This window comes from Sitodiplosis mosellana, unplaced genomic scaffold (genome assembly GCF_009176505.1).
Source record: "Sitodiplosis mosellana isolate CC-2019 unplaced genomic scaffold, AAFC_SMos_1.0 Smas_scaffold_6181, whole genome shotgun sequence".
In the NCBI taxonomy this organism is placed as follows: Eukaryota; Metazoa; Arthropoda; class Insecta; order Diptera; family Cecidomyiidae; genus Sitodiplosis; species Sitodiplosis mosellana.
The window spans coordinates 2,386,470-2,401,663 of record NW_022601422.1 but is presented as its reverse complement, the minus strand read 5'-3'; the positions used below and the strand labels follow the sequence as shown (position 1 = coordinate 2,401,663).

At 35.2% G+C, this 15,194-nt stretch overlaps 1 protein-coding gene across 50 annotated transcripts in view; it reads right to left on the bottom strand.

Annotated features, from left to right (window-relative positions):
- Window positions 1-409: 409 nt before the first annotated feature.
- LOC129576288 (dystonin) overlaps window positions 410-15,194 on the bottom strand; it is a 141,673-nt gene continuing 126,888 nt past the window's right edge. For 18 of the 50 annotated variants that reach the window (XM_055461123.1, XM_055461124.1, XM_055461125.1 and 15 more), the window contains 15 exons: window positions 14,825-15,050; window positions 12,734-14,696; window positions 12,434-12,623; window positions 11,471-11,536; window positions 11,077-11,121; window positions 10,676-10,753; window positions 10,239-10,410; window positions 10,033-10,150; window positions 9,673-9,902; window positions 9,471-9,588; window positions 4,226-4,404; window positions 3,295-3,731; window positions 2,898-2,957; window positions 2,475-2,579; window positions 410-1,976 (listed from right to left, as the gene is read on the bottom strand). In XM_055461123.1, the coding sequence (XP_055317098.1) occupies window positions 1,835-1,976; window positions 2,475-2,579; window positions 2,898-2,957; window positions 3,295-3,731; window positions 4,226-4,404; window positions 9,471-9,588; window positions 9,673-9,902; window positions 10,033-10,150; window positions 10,239-10,410; window positions 10,676-10,753; window positions 11,077-11,121; window positions 11,471-11,536; window positions 12,434-12,623; window positions 12,734-14,696; window positions 14,825-15,050 (4,129 nt within the window). In that variant the 3' untranslated portion in view covers window positions 410-1,834. Of the gene's footprint in view, window positions 1,977-2,474; window positions 2,580-2,897; window positions 2,958-3,294; window positions 3,732-4,225; window positions 4,405-5,746; window positions 5,908-9,470; window positions 9,589-9,672; window positions 9,903-10,032; window positions 10,151-10,238; window positions 10,411-10,675; window positions 10,754-11,076; window positions 11,122-11,470; window positions 11,537-12,433; window positions 12,624-12,733; window positions 14,697-14,824; window positions 15,051-15,194 lie in introns of all 50 variants that reach the window. The other 32 variants (XM_055461120.1, XM_055461130.1, XM_055461131.1 and 29 more) reach the window with 27 other exon arrangements.

Here is a 15,194-nt window from a genome sequence, read left to right as displayed (position 1 = left end):
AACAGCGCGGCAATTCAAAATGTGACGAAATGTACTGTCACCAGCCGCCCTATGCTGCCTAGGATGAAGATTTCCAAGTGTTATGATATTGATGCCACTACGATCAACTTCCATACTCCCCAACGACATTCAAATACATGATCAAACGGATTTCTCGATTCGAGCAATTGAATGGGCTCATTTCCTATCCGAATCAACCTATTTCATCTAATTTCTATGAGCCATTGCTTAGTTATGATATCGATGCCACCACCATTAGTTGGTGCTTTTGGAATGATAAATACTTAAATTTGTAGGTGATTGTAATTGCTTTCGATCCCGCCTGACCGAATTTGTGATATTTAAAATTAGAAAAAAGGCTTCATGATAAGCGGCTTTATAAAAAAACTCAGTAAAAATGCATTCGATGTAATTTTTTTTAGTTTTATTTATTAATCATATTATTCGTTTTTTTAAATTTTTTTAAAGGCTTTTCTCCATAGTGTTTTTTTTTTTGTGTGTTTCATTTTCATATAAAAAATTAATTCATTAACGAAAAACTGCAATTAGTTTTCAACTTAAAAATTATGACTTTTAGCGCTGATGATTAATATTTAAATATAAATAGGGTATTCAATAGATTGTTTTTTTCTTTTTTTGCATTTGATTGCAGATTGGTTTTCATCATAATTTCTCTGTTGCTGTTGTCTTATCTGCAATTTAATGAATTTTACACAGATGTTTCGCTATTTTATGCTTATTTGTTTGCGGATAACTAAAAATAAATTTTGAAATCCTATATTGGAGACTAAATAAAAATTGTGTTTGTGGTGTGTTGTGGGGGGAAAAAGTCGAATCAAATAGATAGCGAATATTAATTAACAACATATATTTTGTTTGTATCCAAAAGATGTGGAGAACGGATCTTAGATTTCATAAGGTTAATTTCATAATCTAGACTTTTTGCATTTTTTTTTTTCGAAAGGTTTTTTTTTCGTGTGCGGAGGCGTGCTAAGCACCAAATTGAAGTGAGCCCGAATTTGTAGCGAAGATTTATCGTTTTGAAATGAAAAATAACTGGCGATTTATTAATCATTTAAATTGACGAAATCTTGTTGATGAAATTTTGCCCATTGTAGCATTGAACCGCTGGCGATCGGTTGCAATGCCAATTGAAATCACGAACTACTGCTCTTCTGTTCACCTCTCGCACCCTTTCTATACAATTTTTTTCATCGAGTTAAAATGTTTCGTTCATTTCATACAATTTCTTTTTCTATCTCATTCACATGTTTTAAATGTCTTTCTTCGTTTTGTGATTGCATTTGATGTATTAGTAGATTTTAACGATGTTATTTTTATACATATTATATTTATAAATGTTAATTAAATGTGTTTTTTTTTTCACATTTCTTGTAACTACATTTTTTTTTTGTTGATGTTGTTTTTTTCGTGTTTTCTTTTTTGACGAGAGACCGCTTTACTTTTACATACAAATTTCACAAAAGTACAAAACGTATGGCCAAATGGTGAGCAAATTTTATTCGTTTCTATTTCATATTTATGTTTTTCTTCCGAATGATTGGAACCGTATGGAATTTTCTGTGTTTTTATTCTCAATACTCATTCATTGAGTACCTTCACTACTACTGGGAATATATGTGTTGAATGTCTTTTCAATTTGTGTAGCACTGTTTTGATTTCCATTTGTTTGTTTTTTTTTTTCTTTCTTCATCTTATTGTTGTTGTTATTACAGTTTATTTGGTTGGTTTTCTAAAATGTTCCTTTTTGCAAAAGGAGATGGGTTTGATAAATGCGCGGTGCTTTCGAATTTGTATTCAGTTTGAAATGTGTTTAAAGTCGAAATGGTTCTCGTGTGCCACTTGGCGTTGTTCCGCGGCTTCCTTTTCGCTCTGATGATACTGTTGGTTGATCAACCGATGATTTCCGTGGCGTCCGCATGCCAGACGGTGTCGAGCTTCCACTCACATTTCGTCTAATTTTCAATAGCAAATCAAGAGAAAAAAAAAATGCATTAAAAACGAGGAGAAAAATTTATCAACATCAACTATAAAACGCAAGGCTGGGTTTTTTCTTAGTGGCCATTTGCGAAAGAAAAAAAAAAGCAAATTAATCACATCAGATCAATATCAAAAATAAAATAGCGGACGAGGGTTCACACTAAATTGAAATTAAATGCACAATAACAAAAGCTGCCGTTGAACAAAAACAAAATTGCGGTAAATTTAAAACGAACAATTCGAATGAACAAATAACATTATTGAAACAAAAGAGACGAAATTTGTGAACAAATTTTGCATTGAAAACATGACAAATGAAATCATTCATAAAATCAAACAAAAGTTTTGGTTTTTGTTAATTTTCAACGAAAAAAATTCTTAATCAATTCGTTGGTCGCATAAATCGTTAGAAAACATCAAAATAGTGTAAAACGTGCATTTTTTCGGATTAATTGGCTGATTGAATAATTTACCCCGTGGATGTACAACCAAACCCTTGAGATGGTTGCGATGTTATTGGGCTTTGTTTATCCAATGATTTTTGACGGACCGATATTGGAATGCGAGATCGACTTGTGCTAATAAATTTTGTGTTTTTGTTTGTTTTGTATTTGTGTGAAAGGAGCAAATTAATTTCCACACACCACAGATCAATTAATATTTATTTTAGATGCATTCGCAAGAAGAAGAAAATGGATAATTGAGAGAAAAAAAGAGAGAAAATATTAAAATCTAGTTAGAATAAAGTGTTTGTTATTTCAAGAAGTCGCCACCAAATGCAAGAGCGACAGTTTATTGTTTTAATAGTTTTTTGACTGAGTTGTTGTTAAAAGTCTGTGTATGGTTTTTTTTTTTCCTGTAGAAATAAAGTTGTGTTAATGATGTTTGTTATTTACCTTGTTGGAATACCTGATACCAATGTTGGTATACTTGATGATCTACTTATGCTGCCATTCCTGAGTGTGGCAGACGATAGAGTAGAGATGATGAGCGAATGATTTGATTGTGTGTGTGTTTGTTTTATTGTTTGTTTTGGATTAGATTTTGGTCGATTCGGTCATTGAATGATAGAGATAGAGATTCATTCAAGAGTGTTTATGTATCGTGTGTTTCGGATTAATAGTTGCATGAAATGGAAGAAAATTTAGTGGTTAGAGATTGGTTTGAATCACAAAATGTTGTTGGTTAAAAGTTAAAATTATTATCTGTGGATTGAGATCAGACCAGATAATCCTTCCATAAAATGTGAAAATGGTTTGAAAGAATACGCAAAAAAGGGAGTAAATGGTTTACCTCGTTGGTGCTGGACTAGCGGTATTGGAAGGTGTTCTGGGTCGTGAAATGGTGCTACCAAATGCTGAGATGCCATCGTTGCCGGTGACCTTGGTTATCGTCGAACTAGTAACGGACAATCTTGATGGTCTCTGTGAGCTACCGCTTGGTGTGGTCGATCCAAGGCGTCTCTGTGGGATGCGTGTTGGTGTTGCATCATCGGTGCTATCAAGTGATAACGTTGATCCATGACGCGATGGTGGTTTTGAACCGGGTCGTGAATTTGGCTTCGAACCGCCCGGTGTAAATCCTCGGCTTGGTGTGTACGATGGCTTGCGTGGTGTATAACGTCCGCCCAAACTGCTTTCGTTGTCGCTCAATGAGTCGGGCGTCGATGCCGACAATGATGATCGCGATGGTCGAGACATGGCCACTGAACGAGATGACTTCTCACGTACCTTTATTTTGGTTTTAAAACACAAAATGCCAAATGTTAATTTTCAATTGTAATATTGCGGATTTACCACGCTGTTAGGCTCTCTGTACTAGAAAAAAAAATCGCTATTTTTTTGTTTTGTTTCAAAGCAAAAATCAAAAGGAAGCAAACATTTTCGGTCGTTATTGCGATAAACGTCACAAAACCTAAATTAAATTTTTCTTGGTTATTTAATTTGACGACAAACAAAATCTATGTTTAATTTAAAGTAAAACCGATCACAGAGCTCGTCGGTTATTTCAACTGACTGAATTTCAGTTTGGTTGTGGTTTTTTTTGTTTCAGTTGTTGATCAAACATTTTCGCTAGTGGTAGTATTCATTTCCGTGTCAATTTGGACCTGTTATTTGTTCGAACTCGTGGCTCACTCGTTGGTCCTTCGGATTAGTCCATACATGTTTGAAGCGGCACACAAAGACAACACAGAATACACGGAAACAAGATAAAATTGACTTACCCAGTGCGTCGACGGGTGACAATGCGGAGCATGTGGACTGAGCGGTGTCGAACGTGAGCTACCGCCTCGAATGAATGCTGTACCACCAGCACCCATATGAAGCGGATACACGCATGGTATTTGCTCTTGAGCACGCAAACGCTCAAATATTGGCATTAATTCGGCTAAATGTTCGTCGGCTATTATGATCGAATGTTTCGTTTGATGCGAACGGGAAGAAAAAAGTTTAAATAGAAAACAGTTGAACATCGTGGTGAGTTTGACACGACGATACCACAAAATGTGAAGTTATGCATTATTTTGCTTGCTCAAACGAAGGCAAATGATCATTTAATTGTTTCATTGTTTCGCTAAATTAAAATTCACTCATCACACTTATTGAGCTTAAATTTTTGCTGAAATATTTTTGCAACGAAGACTCTTGCCATTTTTTTTTTGACAAGTTTTTGATTTGAAGTTTTCATCGAAACTACAACCATGTTTAAATTTGTTTTAAAAAATAAAACACTCATTCCCCGGCATTCGAAAATAAAATGAAACCAAAATGAATTGAAAACGATGCAATATAACAAAAACAAAACGTAATGAAAATCGGATAATATATATCAAACCAAAAAAATAAGACAAATAGAGAAAACATATTCCAATAGCATTAAGGGAGGCTAGTATAGACATATCATATATGCCGCATGCTTTCTTTTTAATAAATCTATCACAATATTCTATTCAATATCTACTAGGCCGAAGTATCCAAATACTCACCCAATCACCCACTTTGCTCGGTTCGGATGCCCCGAACGCCTACTTACTCGTTTCAACAGAGAGAGAGAGAACGAGAGAGAGAGAGAGAGAGAGAGTTTTGTGTGCAGTGTGTGCATGGTTCAGTTTGATTGCCCATTTGTGAACTATTCACTGTTTGCTTTTACTTTTACTGAAGGGACCTTAAATTCTACTAGTCGATTGGCAGCATTTCTGCTTGAATAAAAATTAATTTTTTGAATGATAAACAAAACCGAAAAAAATTTGCAAAACCGTCAAAATGACAATTTTGAAATAAATAGAAAAAAAAAAACATTTTCAATTCAATCAGAAATATTGCCGCTTTAGATTCTACCACTTGGTGACCACCACCGTTTTCAAACATAGTTGAGGTACCGTACATTCCTTACATGCTACTTGCTTGTTGGAAACAACCTATACAGTTTGTACAGTAAAATTGTCGCAAAGAAAAACCACTTTGTTTCACTAATTTCCAAAAGAAAAACGAAATTAGCTTAAACAATCTAGTCGTCTGTCGTCTTTAAAATATATATATAACGTCAATCGAGAGAGAAGAAGAGTCTAGCTCAGTTTTCATTTTACATTGCATACCTTTTGATAATCTCGTTGGCAACAAATCTTGTCAATTGTCGTTTGTTTGCTAATTTTTGCTTCGAATCGCTTCGCTTCGCTTCGAATGATTTTTTCTTTGATTTTTGTTTCTATTTTTGGTTTAGACAGTGTTTTGTTCAAGTTATTTACCTTGGTGATTGGTCCCTGAGTGCTGATCGGAGACGATGCATGCGAACCATTTTGTGTTGAACCAGCTGATGACATACGCGGCTTGAATGCGGCCATTGATTGTGATACACCATCGGCCAAAATGAATTGTTCGCGTAGTTCGATGTTTGTGCGTCCCTTGGCTAATGAACGATCGATTTTTCGTTTTGTATGTGTGTGTGTTTGTGTATGATTTATATTCGGTATGGGTAAATGGTTGTCGATTGAATGGGTTTCGGTTATGTGTGTTATTGGTGCGGTATGTGTGTGTGTTTACATGTAAATCGTCGGTTATTGTAAATTTGAATAGTTTTTTTTTTTGTTCCGAAAATTCGTCAAATATGTTTCCAATTTGCGATAGATATGGTTCAGTGATGTTTACGTGTGTGTGTGTTTTTTTATATATGTGTGTGTGTATGTAAGAGATTTTGAGATCGAATTTACAAATAACATTGAGAAAAAAAATTGAGCAGTTAGATTAAATTAATTGACAATCAACAAAAATCGTTACGTGTGTGAAAATCGTGGAAAAATTTCATTGATTCAGAGTTGTGGGCGCAAAGCGAGCACAAAGTCAACATTTGTGGTTTTGTGTGTGTGTGTGTGTGTTATTTTAGCAAATTCGAATTTTGTTTTTTGTGCACGAAATAAAAGTGTTTTACCGTCGTATTAAAAAAAAATTAGGTAAAAAAACAGAACAAACCAAAAGGATAAAAAAAAAAATTGGAAGAGAAAGAGAAAAACAAACGAAAAACGTAAAAATTAATAATAAAAATAATGATACAAAATTATAAAAAAAAATAGAAATTAAAAGTTATCAAACAATGTTCTAAATGTAAAAAATCAAATAGCCTAGTTAGTGTAAACACAACAACTTAAAAAACAATTTTAATTGAAATTAAGCAAATTATAGGCAACTTTCAATTCTGCTTTCAAATATCCAACCATGGCACCGAAATTAAGAATCCAAAAATGCAGAAAAAATATAGAAATTTTTAAATTGCATCCTGGTGACATCTTGTCTCTGTGTCATAATTGCATAAACCAATGAAAAATCCTCAATTCATACAAATGTGAATTTACAGAATGAAACTAAGCCTCGGAAAGAAATACCAATATTTCTATACATTCAAACAAAAATTATAAGCAAACTTTGATTTTAATTTTAGATAACTCTGCTTCTGCGTGAAAAAGCGATTAAAATTTCCCAACAGGAGAATATTGACATTGTAAAATATAAATGCCTAATGATTCTGAATGAAATTAATCAAATTGTTCCCGAATAGAGTACAAAATCATCAATTTCATTCAATTTCATGTTGAATTTATCTTTCATTTATTGCTGCGAGAATTTCAACCTGTAACTTTTGGAAATCATTACAACTCTTGAAAAACAAATTAAACATCTTTTTTTAAGAGGCAGAAATCTTCAAATAAAGCAAAAGCCATTTAAAAAACGAAACAAAAAAAATTGCTCAAAGAAATATTCGTTTTGTTTCTTTCCGAAGTTTTGAGAATAAATTAAAAATTTGAGAGAAAAAAATCAAAACAAAACCAAACTATAGCATTTGCAATATATACACAAAATCATAAAAAAAAAAAACGTTTTCTTTTTACACATTGTGCAAGAAAAAGAAATGCCAACAAATCTAATGGAATCGCTTATCCTAAAGCTCAAATGGAAAAACTCAATCGAAAACAATGCCAATTCATATTCTTGTTTATTTCGTTAGTCACATTGAGATTGAAAATTAAGAGAGAAAAAAACGTGTTGCTCAAGCGGTTTCTTTAATCTGTTGAAGATGAAAAATTGTTGGAGGGAAAGCGAATGATGTGTTTGATTGTGTGGTGTGTCAGTGTATGCATGCAAGGGTAGTTTATGATATATTTTTGTCTGTTTTCCTTTTTTTTTTCTAAGTAATTCGTTATTTTTGAATGAATTGTCGTTAGAAAGAAGTGATGGTTTTGAAAAGATTTTTGATTACCTTGTTTTTTTTTTTATTATTATTCAGAATTGCCACATCAAATCAAGAGAGATAGAGAGAGAGAGAATAGAATCGACGTACTCAAGTGCATGTTTTTGTTGTTGTTGTTCTTGTTTCGCAAAATGCTAAGTAAATAATTCTACACGCTACAAACTAAATATACTATACAAACCGCTCATTTGGTTGGGCGATTACCAGAAAGAAAATTCAAGATCAAAAACATAAAGCAGGGAAGTGTAATCAATGGGAATAGGTCCACGAATACAACAATAATACTAATACATTAGATTTGGTGCGCTGACGAACTCATGGCAATTCTCTGTGTAAAAATTGTGGCATTTGTGTGTGTGTAGATTCAAGTGAGGCCCGAGTAATTTTTCATCGATTTTCAACACGTAGAACAAATAATTTCGTTCATAATTATGGTGAATATGGAAAAAAAAGCGAAAATAAATGTGAAAATCTTACACAGTGGACAGCAAGCTTCGTGCTCTTGCGGATTATCGGGGTCAGGCAATGGTAAAACAATTGTCACTGTACCCAATAACAATTCGATACACAGAGAGAAAAAAAACCAACAGTTCGTTTCAACGCAAACAATTTCAAACGCATTCAAAACACGCAAAAATATCATTTATCAAACACATGCAGCAAATGATAAAAGTAAAACATTCCGTGAAGAAAAAAAACGTAAGCAAGTAACAAAAAATTGAGATAAAATCCGATAAAGATCAAATGAGGTAGATAAAAACCGATCAATTTCGTAAATGTGTAATAAAACGTCCACAAGAAAACGATCAAACATTTTACAAACAATTCAAAAACAATGTGGTTTTTTCGTTTTTGGGGGGAAGCAGATTCGATTTGAAAATATTGAGAGACAAAACAAAGTCAAACAACATGACAAAAATTCAATAAAAATAAAGAAATAACCAAACAAAAATGAAATAAGACGAATAAAACGAAATTTGAATGAATTCGTGAGATTTGAAGAAAAAAAATTCAGTTGAACGTCAATAAGACGATTGAAGCGATGGAAATTGCACAAGAATTTGTGTGTTTGTTCATTTCGAAATTATTGGACGCATTTTTTTTTTGGAAATACCGAATCGAATAGATTTAGTTTTTTTTTTTTTTTCATTAAACCCATATTTAGTTAGGAATGGAAAAGAGAAAGAAGAGAAAAATAGCAGATTAGTTATTATATTCATGGTTTAAAAGAAAAATGATAAAAATTTCAAGCAAATAATTTTGACCATTTTTTTTTTCTATATTAAACGACTATTTTTTTTATGGAAAAAATGTTGTTCGCATTAAGTATTTAGTAAATAAAAGAGAAGAAACATGTAAAATCAGTAGCTGGTTGGATTGGTGTTAATGCGCATATTTGTTTCAGTTAACATTTTGGAATCGAGTGAATCGAATTAATTTTTGGTTGTGATTAACATTCGCATATTGTTTTAGCAATATTAATTAAATGACCATTTCCAGTTGTTGGCGCTTGTTTATCGTTTTAGATTTTTTTTAGTTGAATAAATTAGCGTTATTCCCTGAATCTTTTTTTTTTTTGTATTTTTTTTTCTCGTATGATTGGCATCTTCAATTTTGTGTGTATATTCGTGATAGGTTTTTAATAAATATATATATTTGAAATTTTAAATAGAAATATGAGATATTTAAAAGTGAATTGTGTAAGTGTACAAGAGAAAGCGTGTACATACCTCGGCATGGATCGTTCTTGACCAAGAATTCATCGAGAGCTACCCAACCGCCGCCAACACGAACCATCACAGTACTACGTAAAATACGAACGAGTCGCAATTTTTGCGAATCTCCAAACTGTACCAAATGAAAAGAAACGGAAATTTGTGTAATTAATTGCCGAATTCCGGATGACTTGTTTCAATTTGATGGGATATTTACGCGGTATTTTCCTTCGCCGACTTGGAAGACACGGAATTTCTGTCGACACGTACACAACATGACCAAACGTTTAACTTCATCGTGGATTTTATCGGCATCGCTTGGTGGTTTGCGATCTTGCCAATCGGGCCGTAGAGCGGCAATGAATTCTTGCCAGTCAATGAGTCCCTCACCATTGCGATCGAACAGATCAGCAACGGCTCCCATTTCCAATCGTGATGTATCGAATTCTATTTTGTGATGAAATGCAAATGGTTTTCATTAAAAACAAAGAAAAAATGTAATTTTAATGGAAAAAATTTTTTCCCTTAGAACAACAGCAAAAGAAAATCGAAACAACAAACGAAAAGTAAAACGTACTGGTATTGATAATTCCATCGATGAAGATGTCTCTAGGTATAAGTCCGTTGTTATCTTTGTCCATTTTGCGGAATAGATCTGTCAAGCGTGATTTCTTGTGATTCATGAATTTCAAGAACTGGAAAGCAAAACAGAAATCCCGAGTTAATTTCATGAACGAAAAGAAAAAGAATATGGAAATCAATTTTTTAATCCGTGGCACTTACTCTCTTTCTCCATTCGTCCCAGCTGAATTGACGTACGCGTTCCAAGTCATGCAAATGCATCAAATGATCATGGAGACGACGTTGACGTTCCCAAGCCAACATCCAAACGTAGCGCCATTTATCCCACAATTGGTGAGCGCGTGGTGAACGGAATTCCAATTCGGCTCCACTGCTGATCAACCAAACGAAGACACAAATAAACAACTCATTAGTATTTCAACAGCCGAGTAAAAAAAAAAATGAAACCAACTTGACAACCAGTCGCGTGAGCATTTTCCAAAGCAAAAGCAAACAAAACACTTAAACAATACGAATGAATAATTTAATGGAAAAGCCTCAATTTCGGTTTTTTTTTTCACAATGTTAAATACAAAAAGTGTCCAGTTTGTTGATTGAGAGGTGTTAATAAAATCATCATCAACACTTAGAAAGCGTACCTTTGTGGCGAGAATCTTGGTCCGTAATGTGGCAAGCGTGGATCACGGTCTGGAGTATCACGTGCTGGGCTAGCGCGACTTTTTTTTTTAAATTTATTTTTCACACGATGGAATTTTTTTTTCGAGAGAAAAATGAGAAAAGAATGAAGACATAAATTCATTTGATTTGCCGAAAACGTTCCGTATGAATATGACAGTTGTGAGAGAAAATTTCTCATTTTAATTGATAATTAGAAAACTAAATTCTTTCAAATACTATTTAAAAAAAAAAAAATTGAACCACAAATTCCAAACCAAAAATAAATAAAGAAAGACCAGACAATCAATTTTCATCTACCAAATATAAATTTCAGGGGAAAAAAAATAACTAGATTGAGAGTGGGGACTTTCAAATAACGAACCTTTGTCTACGTGCATTGAGACCCTGATCACGAGATCCTTTGAAGCTGTTTGCAAAAAATTTGTTCAAAAATTCAATGCATATTCCAAAGCAAATTACAACGCACACAAAATGTGTGTAGGTTTGTGTGAAAATAATAAGCAAATATAGGGATAGATGGTACGATAGCCACCGATATAAACATGCAATAAAACTAAGCATTACAACGACATTTCAACAATATTCAAGTAAGTTCCAAATCAATTTTTTTTTAAAGACAATTTCTCTCGTTTTTGTTTGTTGGAAAATAATGACTTCGAAAATGAAATTTTGTTGTGTTGAATTGTCGTGCAATAAAAAAGATGATGGATTTTCACATGCAAGTAACGGATAGAATTTTCTTTTGTTTGACAAACCTTTGTTTTCTACCCATTGTGCCATGTTCTGGTGACTGTTCACGGATATCATGCCTTGAGCCACGTCTACAGTACGTACAGAATATTTAATGCAAAAACACAAATTGTGACAAAACGCAAAACCGTGGCCATTGCAAGGCAAACAAATCAAGAAGAAAAAAAAAGCAAATTCACAAAATGAAAATACGAACAATATATACAATTGGTGGGTGCAATATAGAGCAAAAAAAAAAAGACTCTGTGGAACTGTGCATGCAATATAGGTTGAAAGCGTGGGGAAATAATTTTGTGTGGGAGAAGGAAATTGTGCGAAAAATTGTGGCGGAAATATTTTTTCAAGGTATTGATCGTGGTGGGATATTTTTTTTTGTGGGTGCATATTTAAAGCATAATCATACTTCGAGCATGTATATGGAGTTTCAATACATTATATTTGGTACGGGCGTCTAACTCCATCTACGGATTTTTCCAGTAGTTGTGAATCGAGTAGACATATAACGATTTCAACTATTTTTGGGCGAAATTATCTCGAAAATATACAAAAATGAGTTATTTGTTATGCGAACGCTCAAACGGCTACCGGAAATGTACGCGCAAATACACGCACTCGAGTGTATTGTAAATTTGTCATCCAGTAACCATTGTATGTCTACTGAATCAGTGCATACATTAACAGTAGTCGTTTAAGCGTTTGCATGACAAATAACTCATTTGAGCATACTTTTGAGATAATTTCGCCCAAAAATAGTTGAAACCGCAACTCAATAGAACACAACTGCTGGAAAAATCCGTAGATGGAGTTAGACGTTTCAAATACGTCATGTTCTCGGTATGAGCATAATACATAATAATCGGTAAGGTACAACCGTGAAACATATACAAAAGTGTGGTGTAATAGATACATATAAAAAACAGGGTGGTACAGATAGAAATTGAGCAAGCAAATAGTATAGAAGTACATACACTGGTGTTTTGAGTTGTCGTGATGGTTTGCGACCAGCTGGTTCTTTGGTACCAGCAAGTGGTGCTTTTGGTTTGCATGCACGATCCACATCTGGTTGACGTTTGGCGGTATTTTCCATGAATTCCTTGTGATCTTCAATGAGTTTTTCAACTGCTGGAATTTCATCGGGCAATGGTTCCCGTTCCAAATCTAGAAAAATTTGTTTGTACAATTAAATGATTTGTTTTTTAAATGCCCAAAATGTTGAAATAGAAAAAAAAAACATTTCCATAAAATAGCCGAATAAAAACAGTTCTTACTAAGCAGTGTTGCTTCCAGGCCGGTCAACCACTGAAGAAGTTCCTCGATTGAATCGTCCAAATCACGAAGTGTTTGCAAATGATCTTCGAGTTTCTTTCCACGGCTAATGGCCCATTGCGATACTTCGTCCCATCGTGATTGAATAATGGTGATCCAGTTCTTGATGATTGGAATGGCGTCCGGATGTGCTTTGTCCAAAATACTGTTGGCCAATCGAATGGTGTCGTCCTTTTCGAACTCCTTTTCGCGCAATTCCTTCTGGAATTGTGCGTGCAAATTGAGCAATTGACGTGCATGTGCCTCGTCGTCTGGTATCGATGCGGCGAAACGTAATTTTTGTTCGGCATCTGACAACCATTCGAGTAACATGTGCACTTGTTTGTGCAGGCGTTCGGCTTCGCGGAGAGCATCTTGCAAGCGACGACCACGACGTTCAGCCAAATCAGTAACATCGCTCCATAAGCGTTGCACTTCATTGAGTGATTTCGAAATTTCGCGGTTATTATCGCTGCGTTCGAGTTCTTTGCCGGTTTTCAAAACGCTTTGCATTTGAGTGGCACGTTTGCTCAAGTCCGATTCCAAGCTCTTGTGTTGATCGACCAAGAGTGTGACAGTTTCCAAGTCACCATGCACTGGCCCCTCTTCGGATAAACGGTTCTTTGTTTTACGCAACCAATCGAGAAGAGCTTGTAGAGCATCGGAGAATTGGCCAGATAGCAAGAGAGCTTCTTCCAATTTACGTTGACGATCGACGCTCTTTGAGCAAACGCGTGTCCATGCCTCCTTCAATTCGGACAACATGCCCGACAGCGTTGGTTCATCGTTCTTCGGTGCACGATCGATAAGGCTCTTACCACTGCGCATTGTGCTATCATATTGGCCTTGTTTGCTGGACAAATTGCGTTGTGTCTCCTTCAATCGGTCCAAATGTTTCTTGATCTTGGCTGCATCATTGCTGGCCGCAGCTTCTTCGGCCAATTGTTCGAGTGTGTTGTCTGTTTCGCGCAACCATGTCAACAAACTGTGCCAAGCGTCATGGAATTCCTTGGCCTCCTTGTAACCATGATCAAGAGCACGTGTTCGTTCGGCCGCTTTAGCCACAACACGTTCCCAACGATGCTGCACCGATACCAACAAATTCTTGATCAAAATCACATCTTGTTTCTGGCTGAAGTATTTCAAATGCGTTCCCTTTTTGTCTAGCAACAGCATCGCTTCGCGATGAATGGAAACATCCTTTTGCAACACTTTGTGCTCTTCGATTTGCTTTTGAATCGTTTGGAGAACACGTGATACGGACGATGCGCTGGCCAATTGTTTCTCCGCTGAAGTCAACCATTCGACGAATGCCTGCAAGGCATCGTGGAATTCTTTGGCTTCTTTGTATGCAATCTCCAATTTGATCTTCTTGTCGTTTGCACGGGCCAAAACGGCTTCCCAGCGTTGTTTCAATGTTCGCAAAGTGTGTTGCAAATTGCTCGATGGTGTCTTTTTCAATTGCTCTTGCTTCTTCAGGTATTCCTGTCCACGAGCTTGTAGCGATTCAACCGTTGGCCGTTTCTCTTCCAATTCGTTGAAGATTTCCATGAATCGTTCCAATTGTTCGGTGGCCGTTTCAGGCAAACCACCAACTGGTTTGCTGGCACCAATCACAGCGTCCACATCACCCAACCAACCGAGCGTTTCTTGCACATCAGAAATGAAATTTTGTGCGTCATGCAATGCTTCTTCGAGTTCGTGTTTGCGATTGGCTGCCTTTTGCAACAAATCACGCCATTGACTGTTCAATTTGCTCAGTTTCTCTTGGGTGGTCGATGCTTCAGTTGAACCACGCTCCGATTCGATCAATTGACGACCAGCATCATTTAGTGTATCAACTGAACTTTGATGCGCTTGGATATCGTTTGCAAGCACCTTCAATTTGGCCAATTCTACTTCGAGCAACTGTGGATCGCCCGGAATCTGGAAATGGAAAATTGAGTTTGAATATGAAAAATTGCACAGTTTTTTTTTTTTTTTTAGTAAAGAAACGTTTTAGAAGAGAAAAGAAATTGAAGGAAACAAATCAACGTGCAGAAATGAATACATACTGGTTTGAGTTGATCGAGTGTGTTGTCGGTCTTGTTGATCCATACCAACAATTCGTTAAGCGCGTGTTGGAATTGACCGAGATGCAAGAGTGCGTGTTCAAGTTGCTTCTGTCTCTCGACCATTCCACGCAACAAATTCTCCCAGCGACGATTCACTGCATTCAATGGTTCACGGATTGAAGCGGCTTGCTCTGGCGTTGTTCGTTCTGTCAAATCAATGGCTTGTCTATTTTGTTTGAATAAGCGGAAATTTAATTAGTTTTGAATTCCAATTTTTTTTTTTAAATTCAATTCAAATGCAAACTCTTCAAAACAATAACAAACAAATGAAATGATGTAACAATTAATTTCGATGCAAATCATAAAGTTG